A 19185-nucleotide genomic window follows, 5' to 3' on the forward strand; every position below is an offset into this window, starting at 1 on the left:
TCCCCGGGGTCCCGCCAGCCCTCGCAGAGGGTCCTTGCTGGCCCCCCACTCCCTGAGCCCCAGTCCCCCCCACCCCAGAGCCTATGTGTCCCTCTTCATGCGGCACCTGTGTGAGCCGGGGGCTGACGGCGCCGAGACCTTCGCGGACGGCGTGCCCCGCGAGGGCCTGTCGAGGCAGCACGTGCTCACGCGCATCGGCGTCATGTCGCTGGTGAGGAAGAAGGTGGGTGAGTCAGCCTCAGGGCCCTGCCGGGGCTGCCCGGGGCCCTGGCATGCTCCGGGGGGGGGGGGGTGGTCAGTGGGCAGAGGCAGGTGCCTGGCTCACACAGCTGCCCAGGGTCTGAGCCAGGCCCAGAATGCCTCTCTGGGGCGTGGTTTGGGGGTGCTGGAGGCCAGGGTGGCAGGTCAAAGGGCAGAGGACCAGGGAGATTGGGGTTGGCGTGGGGCTTGGCCAACCTGGGGTAGAGGTGGCATCTTCCCTGAGCCTGGGGCACCCCCAGTCACACTGGCAGCTCTGCGACCCTGACGTCTGAGCTGTGACCACCACCCGCCTCCGCCCTCCCCGGCCCAGGTCCAGGAGTTCGAGCTCGTCAACGGGAGGTACAGCACCCCGGACCTGGTCCCCGAGGGCTCCGAGAGCAAGAAGCTGGGCGAGGCCGTCTCCTCGGATCCCAACACGCCCGTGCCCGCCAGCCCCGCTCACCTCCTGCCCGCCCCGCTGGGCCTGCCAGGTCTGAGCCCGGACGAGTGGGGGAGGGCACCTGGGTCCTGGGAGGGGCAAGGTCCCAGGAGACCCCGAGTCCTCTGCTCACCCCACAAAGGGCGCTTCCCTCCCCTGAAGCTTCTGTCTGCGGAAGGATTGCTCCCCCGGTGTTTTCTTGTTAATGACAGCGTGGAGGTGTGACTCACATCACAACATTGATCCTTTCAAAGGGTGCTATTCGGTAGTTTCTGGTATGTTCACAGGGATGTGCTGCCATCACCTCTCTCCGATTCTTTTTTTTTTTTTTTTAATTTACTTTTTTTATTTTTATTTTTTTAAATATATTTTATTGATTTTTTACAGAGAGGAAGGGAGAGGGATAGAGAGTTAGAAACATCGATCAGCTGCCTCCTGCACATGTCCTACTGGGGATGTGCCCACAACCCAGTTACATGCCCTTGACCGGAATCGAACCTGGGACCTTTCAGTCCGCAGGCCGACGCTCTATCCACTGAGCCAAACCGGTGCTGGCTCTCTCCGATTCTTGAACATTTTTCACCCCAGAACACACACGTACCATGAGCAGTCACCCCCATTCCTCCCCAATGCCCCAGCCCCTGCAGCCACCAATCTACTTACTGTGCCAATGGGCTTGTCTGTTCTGGACGCTGCTTGTATGTGAATCATGCATCTGTGGCCTTCATGCCTGGCTTCTGTCATTTTTCCCAGGACCATCCATGTGGGGGCGTGGCAGTACTTCATTCCTCTTTTTAAAAAAAATATTTTTTTATTGATTTCAGAGAGGAAGGGAGAGGGAGAGAGAGATAGAAACATCAGTGATGAGAGAGAATCATGGATTGGCTGCCTCCTGCACGCCCCCTACTTGGGATCGAGCCCACAACCTGGGCGTGTGCCCTGGCCGGGAATGGAACCTTGACCTCCTGGTTCAGAGATGGATGCTCAACCCCTGAGCCCCGCCGGCCGGGCAGTCCTTCATCCCTTCTTATGGCCGAATCACATCCCCGCGTGGCTGCCCATGCTGTGTGTCCCTTGGCCCGCGGGTGGACTGGGCTGTTGCTTCTCTGGCTGCTGTGGCTATGCCACCATGAGCCTCTGTGCTCCAGTTGCGATGTGGGTGGGTTTTCATTTCTCGCGGGTGCAGCTGGGCCTGGGAGCGGGGGTCCTGGGCGGTAATTTTGGAGGAACTGCCCCACTTCTCGCGGTGGCCGCGCCACTCCACCGGCTCAGCAGTGTTTGCTGCCAAAGGCCGAGCTGGTGGTGGGCAGTGGGTGGACCTGCCTTCCCCTGAGGACAGCATCTTGGTGCCGTGGGCTTGGTGCAGCCTCTTTAGAAAAGGTCTTTTCAGGCGCACTGCCCATCTCCGTGGGTTCTTTTCTCTCTGCGTGTCTTTTTGGTGATCGGGGATTTATTTGGGCAAAACGCCTTCTCTCACGTGGACCCCTCAGGCCTGGGCAGCCCTCAGCTACCTCCCCAGGTGGCAGGTGAGGCCCTGAGAGGGTGGGTGCCTCGGAGGACACCCTGCTTCTGGGCACAGTGTGTCCCTGGAGGTGGCCACTCCTGGGTGTGCTTCCGGGCCTGGGTGACCTTAGGAAGTCACTTACTCACCTGGGCTGTGGACATGCCACTTGCCACGAGTCCCTCCACTCGGCAGTGTGTTGGGAACTGACTCGGCCTCCCTGCCCCCCGCTCGAGCCCGCCTGCCTCACCCTTCCCCTTCACCTTGCAGACAAAATGGAAGCCCCACTGGGCTTCCTGGATGAGAAGGAGCTGGGGGTGCAGAAGCTGAAGAAGCCTCCGGAAGTCCAGGTGTGGGCGACGTGGGTGTCTGGGCTCGGGCAGGGGCGGGCGGGGTCCAGGGGCCTCTCAGGCCTGGCCCAGAACTCCTCGGGGCTCCCGTTCGGGCCTCTGGGTTTGGAGGAGCAGGTTGGGAGCCAAGAGCGTGGGTCCCAGCCCAGAGACCGTTCCTGGCCTTGCCCTCCTGCCGAGGCCTCACCTGCCTCCCTAGGCCCTGCCGACGGCCCAGGACAGGGCGGACGGTGAGGACAGGCAGGAGAGCTCAGACGGCAAGGAGAGGGCCCGGGAGGAGCGGCCGGAGGAGGCGGAGAAGGCCCAGCCCTCCCCGGAGCAGCTGTCAAAAGGTGAGGTGTGGGCTTCCCCAGGCACCCACCCAGCCAGGCACCCAGCCAGCCAGGCACCCAGCCAGCCAGGCACCCTCCCAGCCAGGCACCCAGCCAGCCAGGCACCCAGCCAGCCAGGTACCCTCCCAGCCAGGCACCCACCCAGCCAGGCACCCAGCCAGCCAGGTACCCTCCCAGCCAGGCACCCACCCAGCCAGGCACCCAGCCAGCCAGGCACCCTCCCAGCCAGGCACCCACCCAGCCAGGCACCCACCCAGCCAGGCACCCAGCCAGCCAGGCACCCACCCAGCCAGGCACCCTCCCAGCCAGGCACCCACCCAGCCAGGCACCCACCCAGCCAGGCACCCTCCCAGCGCCGTCTCCTGCCTCACCCACCCAGGTTAGAGAGGCGGCTGCTGGCTCCCCTCCCCCTCCCCCTCCCCCTGGCCACGAGGTGGGCTGTGCTTGCTGTGTCCCAGCACCTAGACCCCAGGGGGAGCCGGGACTCAGTCTCCCCTCTGGGCTTGCCCTCCTCAGAGTTGGGGGTTCGTGGGCTTGCTTTTCAGGAGCGATTTCAAACTCAGTTTGCATTGCGGCGTGAAAACGGGTGGGCGTGGCGTTGCTTCTGTGTGATATTGTCGAAACCTGCTTTCTGCTCTAATGCGGTCAGATTTGGTCAGCGCTCACGTGTGCTTGGAAGGAACATCTGTCCTACAGACGTGTGATTGCGGGGTGTGAGGCTCTAAGGCAGTGGTTCTCAACCTTCTGGCCCTTTAATACAGTTCCTCATGTTGTGGTGACCCCCAACCATAACATTATTTTCGTTGCTACTTCATAACTGTCATGTTGCTACTGTGATGAATCGTCATGTAAATATCTGATATGCAGGGTGGTCTTAGGCGACCCCTGTGAAAGGGTCGTTCGACCGCCAAAGGGGTCGCGACCCACAGGTTGAGAACCGCTGCTCTAAGGCCTGTCATGTTGTTCAGCGCGTTCCTGTCCGTACTCATCGTCGGTTTGCTTTGATCAGAGCTTTGGGCGCTGTGGTTACGGTGGTGGTAGGCGGATTTCCAGGCTGTGTCTTTAGGAGTTTGGGGGGGTGCTGCTGGGGTGCGAGTTGCTGATGGGGGTGTCCATGCCCCGCCCACCTCCCTGGAGGAGTTTCCCTTGAGGAACAGGGCTGTGTGCGCGGCTGACGCAGAGCTGCCCTCCCGGCCCCCCACCCATGAGCACCCTTTGTCTTGCAGACGTGCTCCCCGAGAAAGAGAAAGTTCTGGACAAGCTGGAGCTGAGCCTGGCTCACAGCAGGGACGGCAGCGACTTGAGGCCAGGTGCGGCCTCCTGCACACGCGTGCTGCCCCGTGTCCCGTGGTCCCTTGAGGGCGCCGTCTGACCCTGTGGGGACTTCGCAGCCTCCTGGGCACCGTCCCCTTGGCGCTAGGCCCTGGTGGGAGTTGATGGGTGGGAACTGACCTGCTGCCCCACGGGACAGGTCCCCCGCTCTCCTGACCCCTCCTGTGTCCCCAGCCGCCATCAGGAGGAAGGAGAGCTGGCCATGAGCTTGGCCTGGAGCATTTGGGGCTCAGCCAGTGGCCTGTGTACCTCTGGGTGCTGGGATGTTCTAGAACAGGTGTTCCCTGCTCAGACCCCTAAGGCCGCGCTGCCTTCCTTGAACATAGCTGCACTTCTCACGGTGCCCTACCCCGTTCCCAGGTGGTCCTGACTCGGTGGGGAGGGGCGCCTGGGCGGGAGCTAGCCCTGCGTGCTTGTGTGTTTAAAACCCCTCTCTGAGCCCCTGGAGGATGGGAGGTGTGTCCCCGCTAGCCTTTGGGTCCCCAGAACCTGGCAGAGAGGCCCCTGGGCAGTGCCTTTGGGGATAAAGGAACGTAGTCTGTCCTCCCATAGATGACACCAAAGTTGAGGAGAAAGAGCCCATGGAAACCCAGCAAAATGGTGACAAAGAGGAGGATGAAGAGGGGAAGAAGGAAGACAAGAACGGGAAGTTCAAATTCATGTTCAACATTGCAGATGGGGGCTTCACAGGTATTAGGTGGGGTGGTGGGCTGAGCTGGGGTGGTCGATGTCCCGCCTTCCTGACGCATGGGTCCTGGGAATCTGGCAGATGGGTATTTTATACTAAAGTGTGAATGGCTGATGAGAGTGCATTGTATAACCTTTCCTAGTGACACTGAGCCTCTCGGGGTGGGAAGATGGTAGGCAGTGAGGAGAGGCTTTCCTGGGCCACCTCTGTGAGGGACGGGGGTGCCTCATTCTGTCCCCCTTCACTGGCGTCCTAGAGCTCCACACACTGTGGCAGAACGAAGAGCGCGCCGCCGTGTCCTCGGCCGCTGTGTCCTCGGGGAACGTCTATGACATCTGGCACCGACGCCATGACTACTGGCTGCTGGCAGGCATCGTGACGTATCCTTGCCACGCCAGGCTGTGCAGGACTCGGGCCTGCTCTGCTGTGGACCTCGGGGAGGGACACGAGGTGTGTGGGGTGAGGAGTCAGGAGCAAGGGCCCCTTTCCTGATGATGATGATGATGATGATGATGATGATGGTGGTGGTGGTGATGTGGTGATGATGGTGATATTGATGATGGTGGTGATGGTGATGGTGATGATGTTGGTGATGATGGTGATGGTGATGGTGGTGATGATGATGGTGATGATGGTGGTGATGGTGATGGTGATGGTGATGATGTTGGTGATGGTGATGGTGATGGTGATGATGATGGTGATGATGGTAGTGATGGTGATGGTGATGATGATGGTGATGGTGATGGTGATGGTGATGATGGTGGTGATGGTGATGGTGATGATGGTGATAGTGATGGTGATGATGGTGATGATGATGCTGGTGATGGTGATGATGGTGATGGTGATGATGGTGGTGATGGTGGTGATGATGGTGATGATGGTGATGGTGATGATGGTGGTGATGGTGATGATGATGGTGATGATGGTGATGGTGATGATGGTGGTGATGGTGATGGTGGTGATGGTGATGGTGATGGTGATGATGTTGGTGATGGTGATGGTGATGATGGTGATAGTGATGGTGATGATGGTGATGATGATGGTGGTGATGGTGATGATGGTGATGATGGTGATGGTGATGGTGATGGTGATGGTGATGATGTTGGTGATGGTGATGGTGATGGTGATGATGGTGATAGTGATGGTGATGATGGTGATGATGATGGTGGTGATGGTGATGATGGTGATGGTGATGGTGATGATGGTGGTGATGGTGATGGTGGTGATGGTGATGGTGATGATGGTGGTGATGGTGATGGTGATGATGATGATGGTGGTGGTGATGTGGTGATAATGGTGATGATGATGGTGGTGATGGTGATGGTGATGGTGATGATGGTAGTGATGGTGATGGTGATGATGGTGGTGATGGTGATGGTGATGGTGGTGATGATGATGGTGATGATGTTGGTGATGGTGATGGTGATGGTGATGGTGATGGTGATGGTGATGATGGTAGTGATGGTGATGGTGATGATGGTGGTGATGGTGATGGTGGTGATGATGGTGATGGTGATGGTGATGATGGTGGTGATGGTGATGGTGATGGTGATGATGGTGATGGTGATGATGGTGATGGTAATGATGGTGATGATGGTGATGGTGATGATGGTGGTGATGGTGATGATGGTGATGATGGTGATGGTGATGATGGTGACCCTAATAGCAGCAGCTCATCCCTTTACCCTCAATGCTCACTCCATCCTCACAGCAGCTTTCCATGAGGGCACTACATGGTCCCCCTTATACAGAGGAGGAAACGGATGCTCAGAGAGGCCACGTGACTTCCCCAGAGACACACAGCTAAGAAGTCACAGCCCACCCATCCGACTCCATAGCAAATGGTCCTAATTCCTATGTACACAGACGTCACCTCCTCCCAGTAATGACCCCTGAAGGTTGCTTCACTCTTAGTCCCATCTCTATCGCTCACTGACCATGTGCCAGGCATGGAGGATGCCGCCCCAGTCCCCGCCCACCTGGAACTGGCATCCTACTGAGGGGAGATGTGAACACATGAGCTGGCAGCGTGGGCAGGGGGGGCACAGCGGGCTTTGGGTGGGGCCGCGTTTCCATTGGGTGATTAGAGAAGGTGACATTTGAGCACAGACCTCCCGGAGGCAAGAGGAGCCCCCAGCAAAGCTGGCCTTTGTGACAGCCTCGTGCGGGGCTGGTTGCCATGACGAGAGGCAAGTGCTGTGGACAGGAGCCAGCAGACGGGTCCTGCAAGGGGTGGAGAGTGAACACTGGCCACAGACATCACGTAACCAGTGAGTGTGGCCATGTTCCGACAAAACTTTATTTATAAAACGAGGCTGTAGGCCATGGCCTACGGATCCCTGCCATGGAGGCTAAGGTGTCGGAGCCAGGCTGACTGAGTTCAGATCCTGACTCTGCCCCTCACAGCTGGACCTTGGGCATGAAACTGTCCCCGGTTCCCGCAGGACACCTCGGGGGCGGCGCCTCCTCGCTTCTCCCCAGCTCTGGGGCAGCCCCCATCCCTGCCCACCCCCTGGTTTGAAACTACATCCCCCCAATCTTCCCTGGTGTCTGTGTGTCTGTGTTCAAATCTCCTTTTATAAGGATACGTGCTCACCCTAACTCAGTATGACCTTTTCCTTTTTAAATATTTTCATGGATTTCAGAGAGGAAGGGAGAGGGAGAGAGAGATAGAAACATCAATGATGAGAGAGAAGCATTGATCGGCTTCCTCCTGCAGGCCCCCTACTGGGGATCGAAATTGCAACCCGGACATGTTCCGGAATCAAACCGCGACCTCCTGGGTCATAGATTGACATTCAACCACTGAGCCCCGCCAGGCAGGCAGTATGAACCCCTTAACTTAAGACCCTGTTTCCAAATGAGGGCAGTCCCAGGTGCTGGGTTAGAACTTGAACGTGTCGCCCCTGCTCCCACACCCCCCCAGCCCCTGCCCCCTGCCCCCTGCCCCCGCCCCTGCCCTGCCCTGCTCGGGTTGTCGAGGTGCCGCCCTGCAGAGCCTCAGCGCCGTGTCTGTGCCCAGTGGGTCCCTGTCAGTGTCCGCTGACTGTCATGTCATCAACACGCTCATCCTGCAGCCGAGGTCATGACTTGTCCGAGAATGCAGCCAGGACTCTGACCCTGCCCCGCCCCCGCCCCGCCCCACCCCGGCCCCATGGCCAGGTTTGTCCTTAACGGTGCCACCCAGGCACGGCTACGCCCGCTGGCAGGACATCCAGAACGACCCGAGATACATGATCCTCAACGAGCCCTTCAAGTCTGAGATCCACAAGGGCAACTACCTGGAGATGAAGAACAAGTTCCTGGCCCGCAGGTTCAAGGTCAGAGGTCATGGGGGGCGGGGCTGCAAGAGGGGCGGGCTAAGGGGTTAGCAAGCAGCAACCCCCTTCCCCATATGTCCGACGCGGCCCAGGCTGTCCACAGAGGAGAGTCATTTCGTCATCGGCTCACGGGTGCTGGGCCCCTGCCCTGGGCCAGGCCCCGCTGGGCGCGTGGCCCCGCCCTGGGTGACGGTGCAGCTTGTGAGGGCTCCGCGGCGACCGTGATAAGATGAGGACGGACTGCTGAGTGGGAGGGTGTCCTTCCTCCCTCCTTTCTGCTCAGGGTCCCGGACAGGGGTGGTGCTGGTGGAGAAGGGGCCAGGCCCACGCTCATTGCCCCCCCCCCCCCCCCAGCTGCTGGAGCAGGCGCTGGTCATCGAGGAGCAGCTCCGGAGAGCCGCGTACCTCAACATGACCCAGGACCCCAACCACCCAGCCATGGCCCTCAACGCCCGCTTGGCCGAGGTGGAGTGCCTTGCCGAGAGCCACCAGCACCTGTCCAAGGAGTCCCTCGCCGGGAACAAGCCTGCCAACGCCGTCCTGCACAAGGGTGAGGCCCGCGCCCCGTGGGCTGAGCCCGCCGCCGCCCTGCCCGGTGCCTTGCTGGCCAGAGATGCGGGCGCTGATGGGGACCTGGGCCCGGGACAGACGTCAGCCGAGGGCGGAGCCTCTTGGCCAGGACGGGACAGTCCATCGCCCAGTCCCTCAGGCCCTGACGATGAGCCTGAAATACGTTCTGTGATCCTCGTAACATCCTAGGTGGTGAGGGTTGTCACCCCATCTTAAAGATGGGGACACAGACACTCAGGTCATGGCCCGAGTTCCCGCGTTCAGACCTTGGACCCTCCTTCTCCAAATCTTCCGGAGGCTCCAGACTGGTTGGCGGAGGGGCGCCTCTGCCTGTGGCCTCCACCCTGTCCCCAGCGTGGTGGGAGCAGGAGGCAGGCCTCGGGGGAAACCCGTGTTGGCTCCCTCTCTGCAGCGGGGGCCCCTGGGAGACGCTCTTTGGGGAGCCCCTGTCTTCTCCCTGGTGGCGCGGCCCTGCTTTGCGGGCCTGGAAGGGCTGGGCCAGGAGCTGCTCTGGGAGCGCAGTGACAGCCTGTGAGCGCGCACCGCCCGGCGGCCCCCAGCCCGCGCCTCCCTTCCTCCCAGTCCTGAACCAGCTGGAGGAGCTGCTGAGTGACATGAAGGCGGACGTGACCCGCCTGCCCTCCATGCTGTCCCGCATCCCCCCGGTGGCCGCCCGCCTGCAGATGTCGGAGCGCAGCATCCTGAGCCGCCTGACCAACCGAGCCGGCGACCCCACCACCCCGCAGGTCAGGGTCCGGGCGAGCCCCTCACACACGCCCCCAGCGCGCCTGGCGTGGGTGTGGGTCTGCCGGGCAGGACCGTGAGCTCTAAACCCGAGTCCTTGCCTCCAGGGCGCTTTCGGCTCCTCCCAGATGTACAACAGCAGCTTCGGGCCCAACTTCCGGGGCCCCGGACCGGGAGGGATCGTCAACTACAACCAGATGCCCCTGGGGCCCTATGTGACCGGTAGGTGCCCGTCTGCCCCGGGCAGCATGCGCAGGGTGCCCGCGGGGCCGACCGCCCTGGGCGAGCTGAGGTTTTCTCTTCCCACAGATATCTAGCCGGCCCCGCGGCTTCCCTCTCTCGCAACGCTCGTTCCCAGCTGAGGTAAGGCTGCTCCTGGCTCCAGGGTCCCCTCTGTCCCCAGCTCAGCCGGCAGCTCAGGCCTGGCCAGAATCAGCCCTGTCCACCTGCTGATTCTCAGCCCTGAGCCATGCGGGCCTCACGGCCTCTGGGCTCCTGGGGTCTCGCCCACGTGCCTGGAGCCCCCTGCCCCAGCCCCCTCTGCCCTGGGGTCCATCTCGGGGCCAGTGCGTCTGCCCAGGCTTCCTTCCGGACACTTCCCGGGAGGCTGGGAAGGCAGGGCGCAAAGGGGCGTGCTCCTATGTGCACATGTGTGTCCCTGCGCGAGTCAGGGACCGCCGCTGGCCCGGACCCCGCCGCCTCCTCTCCCCACTGCCCGGTTGAGCAGTGGGCGCCCCAGACTCACCTCTCATCTCGCTCTGCTCCCTGCCAGGGGCTAGGAGGGTGGCGGGAGGGGGCGTGCGGCTGGAGAGGGAGCTTATCCAGTGCACCCTGCCCCCCAAGCCCGTCGGTCCTGTGAGAACTTGGCTTTAGGGTGGGGGTGGGGGTGGGGGGTGTTTCCAGCCTGGCTGCCTCGGGGGCTGCTGATTGCTGGGGCGCTCTCTGGCACTTGGGGAGGTCTTGGCTGGGGACGCCCCTCTGATTACAGCTGCTTGTGATGGGCAGTGGGTGGGGCAGTGACAGCGTGTGGGGTGCTGCACCCAATGCCGACCCGACCCCCCACCTTGTAACCCGTGACCTGCCTCTTGCAGCCGGGCCGGCCGGCCGCCTCCCGACCCCCACAGGAGAGGACAGCTCCTGCCTTTGTCGGCGCCGCCGGGGCCAGAAGGGAACCCGAGTGATGCCATCACGTGGGGGCGGGGCCCAGAATGCCACCTCATCACCCCGCGTGTTCCACACAGCGCCCCCCCCACTCGGCCGTGCCCAGCCGCCTGCCGGCGACGTCTTAGCGCAGACTTCATTTATTTGTACATCGTTTGCACTTTCCTATTGAAGACTTGAACAGGTTTGTCTTGATAAAAGTTGAGTGGCGTCGGGAGGAGACTAACCCACATACGTCTGTCTGTCTGTCAGTCAACGGGCTCCAGATGGACGGACGGACGGACGGACGGAAGCTCCCGGAACCCTGCCGCTGCCCCGGCCCTGCAGCGTCTGCCGGAGTGCTCGTGTGCCCCACCCACCGTCTCATCTGCACTGCCTTCCGCTCTGCCCCCCTCACGGGCGGCCCCCAGTGCCAGGCTGCTGCCCGGGTTAGGGCCGGCCTTTATTCTCCCCTCCTGCAGGGCTGGGGACCAGCAGGGAGGGGCGCCTCCCAGCGGGTGGGGCTGTGAGCACCCTCCGAGCCCATGGCCGCTGCCCGGCGGGGCAGGCCCAGTGCGTGCTCCTGGGCGGGGGGAGGCCATGCGGCTGTGAGCCTGCATCTCAGCCACCTGCCAGGTGTGGCTGTGGACAGGTGTGCTGGCATTTACAGGAGGTCACAGCAGCTCTGAAGGTGGCCGGGAGCCCTTGGCCCTGCCCTGGTTGTGTCTATGGAGAGGCCTCGATCCAGGCACTTGTCACCGGGCAGGGCCCTACGTGCCCGAGATGTGCTCCCAGAGGCTTGGGAAGCGGGAGGCGGGGGACCCAACCTGATGCTCTCCAGCACCCCCCCCCCTCCCGTCGGAGCTTCCCAGGCGGCCCACCTCATTCCTGCCAGGAACAGGGTCCTGGCCCCTCCGCCAGCTGGTGGTGCCTGTGACGGCCCAGGTGTGGGGCAGGGGGTGGGCCAAGCCCAGGCCCGTCTGTCGGACGCTCGGCCGGAGGGGTTTCCCAGCCTTGGGCTTCCTGGGGAGACGCTCTGGGTAAGAATCCGTTTGAGTGGCAGGAAGGCTGGGCCTGGGGTGGGGTGCCCTGAGGGGCTTGGGCTGCACTCCTGGGACCAGGACTGGGGCCAGGATCTGGAGGCTCACCTTGGGGACAGCTGGGTGACTGGCCGGCCACACAGAGCCCCAGGCGTCCTCCCCTGCAAATGGCTGGCTCTGAGGCCTGGAGGGCTGGGCCCCACGCCCCTTCCATCCTGGCAGCCCCACTCTCCATCCTCATCAAACCCTCCAGGGCAGGCCAGCCTGGCATGGGGGTGGGTGGTGGGAGGGTCTGGAGGCGCCGGCAGGTTTCCAGCACATGCGCACAGCTGCAGCCGACCCGCTCTGGGGTGGGGGCGGGGGGGGCATCCCAGTTCACTTCGGCTCACCTGCACGTGTGTCCCCGGCCAGTGCTCCCTGCAGGGGCCCTGGCTCAGCCACAGGCAAGTGACTGCCACCCAGGCCCTGAGGTGCCCCTTCCTGTGGGCGGCCTCGAGGGGCACAGTGCCAGCCTTCCCCGGCCACGTGGACAGTCTGAGCGTCCGGCCAGGAGGCACCTGGCAACGGGAGAGGGTCTGCATCCATCGTCCCCAGGCCTGTGGCCCCTCCCTTCCGCCCTTCCTCCCCGGGGAGCCTCCCTCTGCCCCCTCTGTCTCCATGCCCTTCCCAGGCCTTGCCAGTGCCCCCTGGGTCCTTCTCACCAGGGACCCACAATCGGCCCGGCCCCTGGCACTGCTGGCTGTGGCTCCCACGCCCGGCGCCCGGAGGCCCAGGACGAGGGCAGTGGGCACTTCCTGCTAACTGCTTTGGGAGAGAAAAGGGATCGTAAGAATGTTTTCTTATTGGTTTATCAGTTATCTCCCGCCAGGGCGGTGGGGCGGAGGCCCCCTGCTTTGGCATCTTCGGGCGGCTTTGGTTTTGCTGCTGGCAGAACAGGGGTCGTCGTGGGCCAGCGGAACCCCAGGTGCCAGGCTGCGGTTTTGTTATTATTTGAACCCGTGCCGAGTAGGCTTCTGTTGGGCCACAGTCCCCGAAAGCATCTCCCGCCGGGCTCCAGCCGACGCGGGGGGTTAGGGTTGGACTGTGTTGGGGGGCCCCGTCAGGAGCCCCGCCCTGCCAGCGCCTTCAGAAGCTCCTTTGTTTTCTGCCAATTGTGACCAAGGTCTTGCTGACGCCCACAGCTGGCCTGGGTGCCACCCCCACCAGGGGTCCCCTGCCCAGGCTGGGAGCAGAGACTGGTGACATCTGTACCCTTGTTCCCAGGGCCCGGGTACCAGGGCTCTGGAGGGTCTGGGGGCTCGTGTAGAGGGAGGGTTTGGGGACCGTGGAGCGTGTTTTGGCCTGGCCACTGCCCCTGTGGCTGTCCTGTGCCCACCACCGTCTCCATCGAGGGAGCCGGCTCCAGCCCCACGTTCAGTCCCCGCAAGTTTACAGGTTGTGGTATATCAGCCCAAAGTCATTGGCGTTGTTTTACATTTTTTTCTTAGTTTCCAGATTTTTTTTAAACAAAGTATTTTTTTAAGTACAATAACCCAGAGAGGGCCCGTCAGGTGTGTGTGTGTGTCCTGAACCCCCGGCATCGAGGCGGGAGCCTGAGCCCAGCCCGGAGATGAGGGGCACTCCCACCCGGCGGCCCCCGGCCCAGCGGAGGGGCCAGGCCCCTGCCCGCCAGCCCTGGGTTCCAGCAGGGGGTCCCAGCTCGGTGGGGGCTGGGTCTTTGGGAGCGGAGCCCCTGTAAGTGGTGACCTGTCCCGCCCTTGGAGGATGTGAGGGACCCTGGACAGAGACCGTTGCTGCCTGCCCCCTTCACTTTGTACTCTGTGTGTGTCTTGGTTTCTGCGTTTTAATAAATCCTTTGGCAAAGGACCGAATCAGTGTTTTCCCTCGATTCTCATGATCTAGGAGGGGGTGGGGCTGGGGAGCAGAGGGTGTGAGGGGATGGGGGTGTTGCCTGAGAAGACCCTGCCCCACAGGGCTGAGGGGCTCCCTGGGAGAGCCAGGCACCCCAAGAAGGGTGTGCATGGGTGGTGCCTAGCCCTCCCACCTGCACCCCTAAACACAGCCCCCACTGCATCAAATAGATGCCCCTGGACCCAACCTGTGTCCCCAGAGGGCACAGAGCCCCCCAGCAACCAGAGAGCATGTGATGGGGGCGGTGGGGGCACCCCCATTCCTGAATCACTCGGGAGAGATGGGGGTCTTGGTCCCCCATCTCTGCCTCTTCTCCAGGGCCCATTTCTCCCAACCCGCCCTTGGCCGCAGGCTTCGGGGCCCCCGTCTGCTGAATGGTGGCAGCCTGCCCCCTCCCACTGCCCAGCCCTGAGCCCCCAGGCCCGGAAATGAGGGGAGCAGCAGGCGGGACCGCGGACCCACGGGCTTGGGTTTTATTGGTCATTCCATAAATACGTGTCATTGGGAAGCGAGGCGGATGGTGGTCTCGCCTACGGAGGGAGCGCATTAGCGGGGGAACCACAGTCATTAAAAAAACCGGAGAAAAAGCGCGTTATTTACAAGACAAGCAAGACCAGTGAGCCCGCCCCTCGGCTCTGACCAGACGCGGGTGAAGAGGAGGCAGGACTCTGTGTGGCATCAACAAGCAAAACCGACCCCAGCCTGTCCTGGCCCAGTCCCATGTAGGGCACTCCCTGTGCAGGGGCTGAGCCACCCTCTGGGGCCACCTTGCCCAGCTCATCCCTTTCCCGGCTCTGACCTCCTCTCCCCACTCCAGCTCCCTCCTGAGTCGGGGGCCTGTCCCCCAGGAAGCAGAGGCCACTGAGAACCAGGCTGGGCTGAGGCTGCTGGGTCCTGCGCTGGCCATTCCAGCCTCTGCGGAGCTCAGCCCGGGCCCCGCCCGCCGCTGCCCAACACGTGGCCAATGGGCCGGCCTCCCAGGTGTGGCTTGTGGGGCAGCAGCCTGGCCTCTGGCCCCCGGCAAGTCTGGTCCCTGTTGGTGGGTGGTCAGCAGGTGGTCTGGGGCAGCTCCCTGTTGGTGGGTGGTCAGCAGGTGGTCTGGGGCAGCTCCCTGTTGGTGGGTGGTCAGCAGATGGTCTGGGGCAGCGTGTGGAGGCCCAGCCCCTCGCCCGGGGAGGGGTGGGCCTGGACAGAATGCCCCCACAGGCCCGCCCTCAGAGCAGGACACCCCCCTGTAGGATGGGGAGTGGCACAGGCTGGGCATTCAGCAGGACCGGCGCTGCCCACTCCCCACACCCACACATGAAGCTTGTAGGGGACGAGCTGGAAAAGACCCCAAGGGCCAGTCCTACGAGGAGGGGAAGGTTCTAGACTCCAGGCTCAGCACAGAGGTCAGGAGTGGAGAGAGCTGTCCCCACCCCCCCTTGCCTTTGTGGCTTTTCTCATAGCCCTTTCCCAGCCTCAGCTCAGCCAGGACGGTGCAGGCCCCTGAGAATGGCAGGGGGGAGGCGGGAGGAGGCCTTGGGGGGGGGCAGCTCTGCACACAGGACCGCTGTGCAGGCCTCCTGGTGATGGGAGGGTGTGGGGTGCCTGGGGGGCTGGCACACAGGGCCCCCATAGCGCGGCTGGCACATCTGTAGAGCCCGGCTCCTGCCCCCCACCTAGCCGGCAAAGGCTGGGGCACTTCTCAGGACCATGGGGCTGGGGCTCCTGGCTGCAGGCCCCCCCCTCTACTCCCCCGTCCCCTCCGGCCCCAGGCTGGGGTTGCAAGGGGCTGACAGCCTGTGTGTCCGGCCCTTCGTCCCTGTCCCCAACCTGCTCCAGGCTGGGGAGTGGTGTGAAGTGACACCCTCACTTGTCACAGCCTGTGGGGGCGCAGGGGTGACACTGCTGCCCAGGTCGCAAGCTCTGAGCACAGACACTTAGCTCCCCAGGACGGAGCACCTCAACCCCGCCTGATCCGAGGCCTCGCGGGGCACCTCTTCAGGGAGAGCCTCCGGGGGTCGTTCCACCACGGTGGGGGCTGCTGCTCGGGGTACAAGACCCCCGCCCTGGGCGCAGACAGAAGGCCCGGGGCCCCCGGGAAGGGCTCAAGCCTGTCCTCTCTGCAGACGCCGAGGCCGACCCCCAGCAGAGCAGGGCGTCCTCTCCCACACGTGGTTCAGCAGCCACAGTCCAGCTTGGCACACACGGCCCCGGGGCCTGCCTTCCGGGGCAAGGACAGAGGGCAGCGACCTGGGTACCTGGCAGGGAGTGCAGGTGGGGCCCCTGCCAAGGGCAATGAACTTGAAATCAGACCCCAAACTTCTTGTGGGCCCCAAACTGCAGAGCCAACCCCCCTGAGTCCCGACCCCTACCAGCCAGGGAGGAGGTGGGGTCAAGGGACAGCACAGAAGGCGCCTCAGAGACGCCCTGGCGCAGGGGTGGGGAAGCAGCTGAGGTCGGGCCCTTGGTCAGAGGGAGAGCCCCTGGGGAGGCCCAGGCCAGCGCCCAGGGCCCTGCGGAGGGGCCCCAGGAGGACCAGGCCAGGGGTCCTCCCCGCCGCCAACACCAGAGGTTCTCGGCCCCGGTCCAGCCTGGCCTGGGCTTGCGGAGGCTCCGGGGAGGCCCAGCCTGTGGGGGGCACCTGACCGGCCGTCCCGGCAGGACGAGGGTCCCCGGAGCAGTGGGTGGTGTGTCGCAGCGGCTTCTTTGTTCCCTGGGACACCTTGGAGGGCTTTCTTTGTGATGCGAACCACATTCGTGACTTGGCTTCAGAAAAGCGGAAGCGAGGGGCAGCGAACAGACTGGGCGGGGAGGGAGAGTCCGGCCGGCGGGCCCTAGGACCGGTAGTCCTTCTTGCTGTAGGGCTTGTTGCCCAAGATGCTGTCGATCTCGTGGACGATGGAGGACGACAGCTTGGGGAGGACCTGTGGGCCAGGACAAGAGCAGGTCGGGGTCCCGCCAGGCGCCTGTGGGGGAGGCGGCCGCGGGGCCCTCAGGGCGTCCAGCTCCAGCGGAGGCAGATGGGCCACACTGCTGTCTGTTCCAGAAGGTTCGGGGCAGAGAGGAAGTCCGCCCTGGGGCATACATTGCCCCTCAAAGGCCAGCGTACTCCAGAACCTTCTGGGAGGCATACAGTGCGGCCTCTGGGGCCAGACCCCTGATCGCCACACCCCAAGCCGCCTTCCCAGCCTTCCCCACCTCACCCTTCCCTGTGCCAAACCCAGGGGCGTCTCTGACTCGCTCCCCCTCACATCCAGTTTGTGGGCCAGTTCTGCCGGCCCACCTTCCAAACATCCAGGTGCACCCGGCTCCCCCATCTCCTCCACCATTATCACCCGACCCCCGTTGTCACCCCCCAGCACATCTCCTTGCTCCCCAGTCTTCCCTGCACTCAGCAGCCAGAGAGAGAGAGAGGGGTCACTTTTAAGACCAAAGTCAGACCGTGCCCCTACTCTCCTGGGACCACAGGGCTCCCACGGCAGCTTAATCACCCCTCACTGCTGCCTCCGCCCCTCACTCCTGCCCCCCTCACTGCTGCCTCCGCCCCCCACTCCTGCCTCCGCCCCTCACTCCCGCCCTGCTCCTGGGCCCCCTCGCCAGCCCTGGCCACCAGCAGCTGTCCTGCTGCCTGGCCCCTTCTTTCCTGGGGATGTGCACGGCCACGCCTCACCTGCGGGCCTCTGCTCACAGGCCACTGTCTCCCCGAGCCCACGCTGACAGCCCCTTCACCCTGGGCCCATGGCTCTGCCTCGCCCAGACACCCGCCCTCACACCGGCTTATTCCCCCTCACAGCGCTCATCTGACACCCACTCTCACCCCCTACTTCTCCACTTCAGTGCCTGCTGTCTCTCCAGCTAGAACACCGGCTCTTCCAGAGCAGGCTCTTCGGGGGTTCGCTGACGGAGCCCATGTGTCTAGCACAGTGCCTGGCACGTAGTAGAGGCTCCGCGAATACCTGCTGGGCAGATGACCGATGGGCCCCGCTCACCTGTATTGCTCCAATGTTCTCCATCAGCTGGTCTGCACTGGACGCGCCCAGGAGCACAGAGCTGACACCCTCATTCCTCAGGCACCAGGCTGGGGGCGGCGAGACAGAGGTGAGGAGGCACCCACTGCGGGTGCCCTTTCCGGTCTGCCCTCCCCTCCCCTCCCCTGGCAGGAGACACCAGCCCCTGAGTCTGCGGGCCGGGAGGGACCTAGCAAGTCCAGTGCTCAGCAGTGCAGGTGGGGGCTGACCTGGCACAGACTGCCCCAGGCGGAGAGGTGGCCCAAGTGCTCAGGGACCCACCTTCTCCCCACGAATGTGTGGCCCCCACTATCCATGGCTGGCTCATAAACGGCTGGCCCAGTCGTGAGGGACTCCTGACACCTTCCAATTGGCCCCCAAGCCCCAGCCTATTACCTATGGCCACACCTCCCCCCCCCCCGCCTCCCCCCCCCACCTATGGCCACGCCTCCTTCCCCCCTTACCTATGGCCACACCTCCCCCCCTGGCCTCCCCCCCCCTTACCTATGGCCACGCCTCCCCCCCTTACCTATGGCCACGCCTCCCCCCCCCCGCTGTTACCTATGGCCACGCCTCCCCCCCTTACCTATGGCCACGCCTCCCCCCCCCCCCCCGCTGTTACCTATGGCCACGCCTCCCCCCCTTACCTATGGCCACGCCTCCCCCGCTGTTACCTATGGCCACACCTCCCCCCCCCGTTACCTATGGCCACACCTCCCCCCCTGGCCTCCCCCCCCCCGTTACCTATGGCCACACCTCCCCCCCCCCCGTTACCTATGGCCACACCTCCCCCCCCTGTTACCTATGGCCACGCCCCCCCTCTGGCCTTCCCCCCCCCTTACCTATGGCCACGCCTCCCCCGCTGTTACCTATGGCCACGCCCCCCGTTACCTATGGCCACGCCCCCCCCTCTGGCCTCCCCCCCCCCCCCGTTACCTATGGCCACACCTCCCCCCCCTGTTACCTATGGCCACGCCCCCCCTCTGGCCTTCCCCCCCCCTTACCTATGGCCACGCCTCCCCCGCTGTTACCTATGGCCACGCCCCCCGTTACCTATGGCCACGCCCCCCCCTCTGGCCTCCCCCCCCCCGTTACCTATGGCCACACCTCCCCCCCCTGTTACCTATGGCCACGCCCCCCCTCTGGCCTCCCCCCCCCTTACCTATGGCCACGCCTCCCCCGCTGTTACCTATGGCCACGCCCCCCGTTACCTATGGCCACGCCTCCCCCCCCCCCTTACCGATAGCCAGCTGCGGGAGGGTGCAGCCCAGGCGCTCCGCGATGGCCTGGAGCTCCTTCAGCTTGGCCTGCTGGCGCCGGCCCTCCTCACTCAGGATCTTGTCCTTCAGCCACTGGTAGCCCTGGTGGGGGAGGGGAAGGACAGACCACAGGTGAGGGCAGGTCACCTGGACGTGTGTGCAGAGGGCTGAGGACTGAAGCCAGGGCAGGGCCCCTCCTGGCCTTTGGAAGCGTGGGACCACTGCCCTCGGAAGCCCGTTGTCTCTGGGGGGCTGAGGGGGGCCCGTGACCCAGGACCAGGGGGGGGCCCGCTGACCTCCCTTCTCCCAGGAGGCCGGCATCCGGGA

At 63.6% G+C, this 19185-nt stretch overlaps 2 protein-coding genes across 9 annotated transcripts in view; one reads left to right on the forward strand and one right to left on the reverse strand.

Moving 5' to 3' along the window:
• The window catches only part of CHD5 (chromodomain helicase DNA binding protein 5), a 51924-nt gene extending 41631 nt beyond the window's left edge, over positions 1–10293 (forward strand). The window contains exons 30-41 of the mRNA XM_059691509.1: positions 79–223; positions 572–731; positions 2451–2530; positions 2730–2862; positions 4089–4172; positions 4747–4884; positions 5139–5262; positions 8070–8202; positions 8557–8752; positions 9355–9518; positions 9624–9738; positions 9826–10293. Of these exons, the coding sequence (XP_059547492.1) occupies positions 79–223; positions 572–731; positions 2451–2530; positions 2730–2862; positions 4089–4172; positions 4747–4884; positions 5139–5262; positions 8070–8202; positions 8557–8752; positions 9355–9518; positions 9624–9738; positions 9826–9833 (1480 nt within the window). The 3' untranslated portion in view covers positions 9834–10293. The remainder of the gene's footprint in view (positions 1–78; positions 224–571; positions 732–2450; positions 2531–2729; positions 2863–4088; positions 4173–4746; positions 4885–5138; positions 5263–8069; positions 8203–8556; positions 8753–9354; positions 9519–9623; positions 9739–9825) is intronic.
• Positions 10294–15473: 5180 nt separating this feature from the next.
• The window catches only part of KCNAB2 (potassium voltage-gated channel subfamily A regulatory beta subunit 2), a 62063-nt gene continuing 58351 nt past the window's right edge, over positions 15474–19185 (reverse strand). For all 8 annotated transcript variants that reach the window (XM_059691493.1, XM_059691498.1, XM_059691495.1 and 5 more), the window contains 3 exons: positions 18840–18960; positions 17582–17670; positions 15474–16516 (listed from right to left, as the gene is read on the reverse strand). In XM_059691493.1, the coding sequence (XP_059547476.1) occupies positions 16427–16516; positions 17582–17670; positions 18840–18960 (300 nt within the window). In that variant the 3' untranslated portion in view covers positions 15474–16426. The remainder of the gene's footprint in view (positions 16517–17581; positions 17671–18839; positions 18961–19185) is intronic.

Source organism: Myotis daubentonii, chromosome 3 (genome assembly GCF_963259705.1).
Source record: "Myotis daubentonii chromosome 3, mMyoDau2.1, whole genome shotgun sequence".
Classification (NCBI taxonomy): Eukaryota; Metazoa; Chordata; class Mammalia; order Chiroptera; family Vespertilionidae; genus Myotis; species Myotis daubentonii.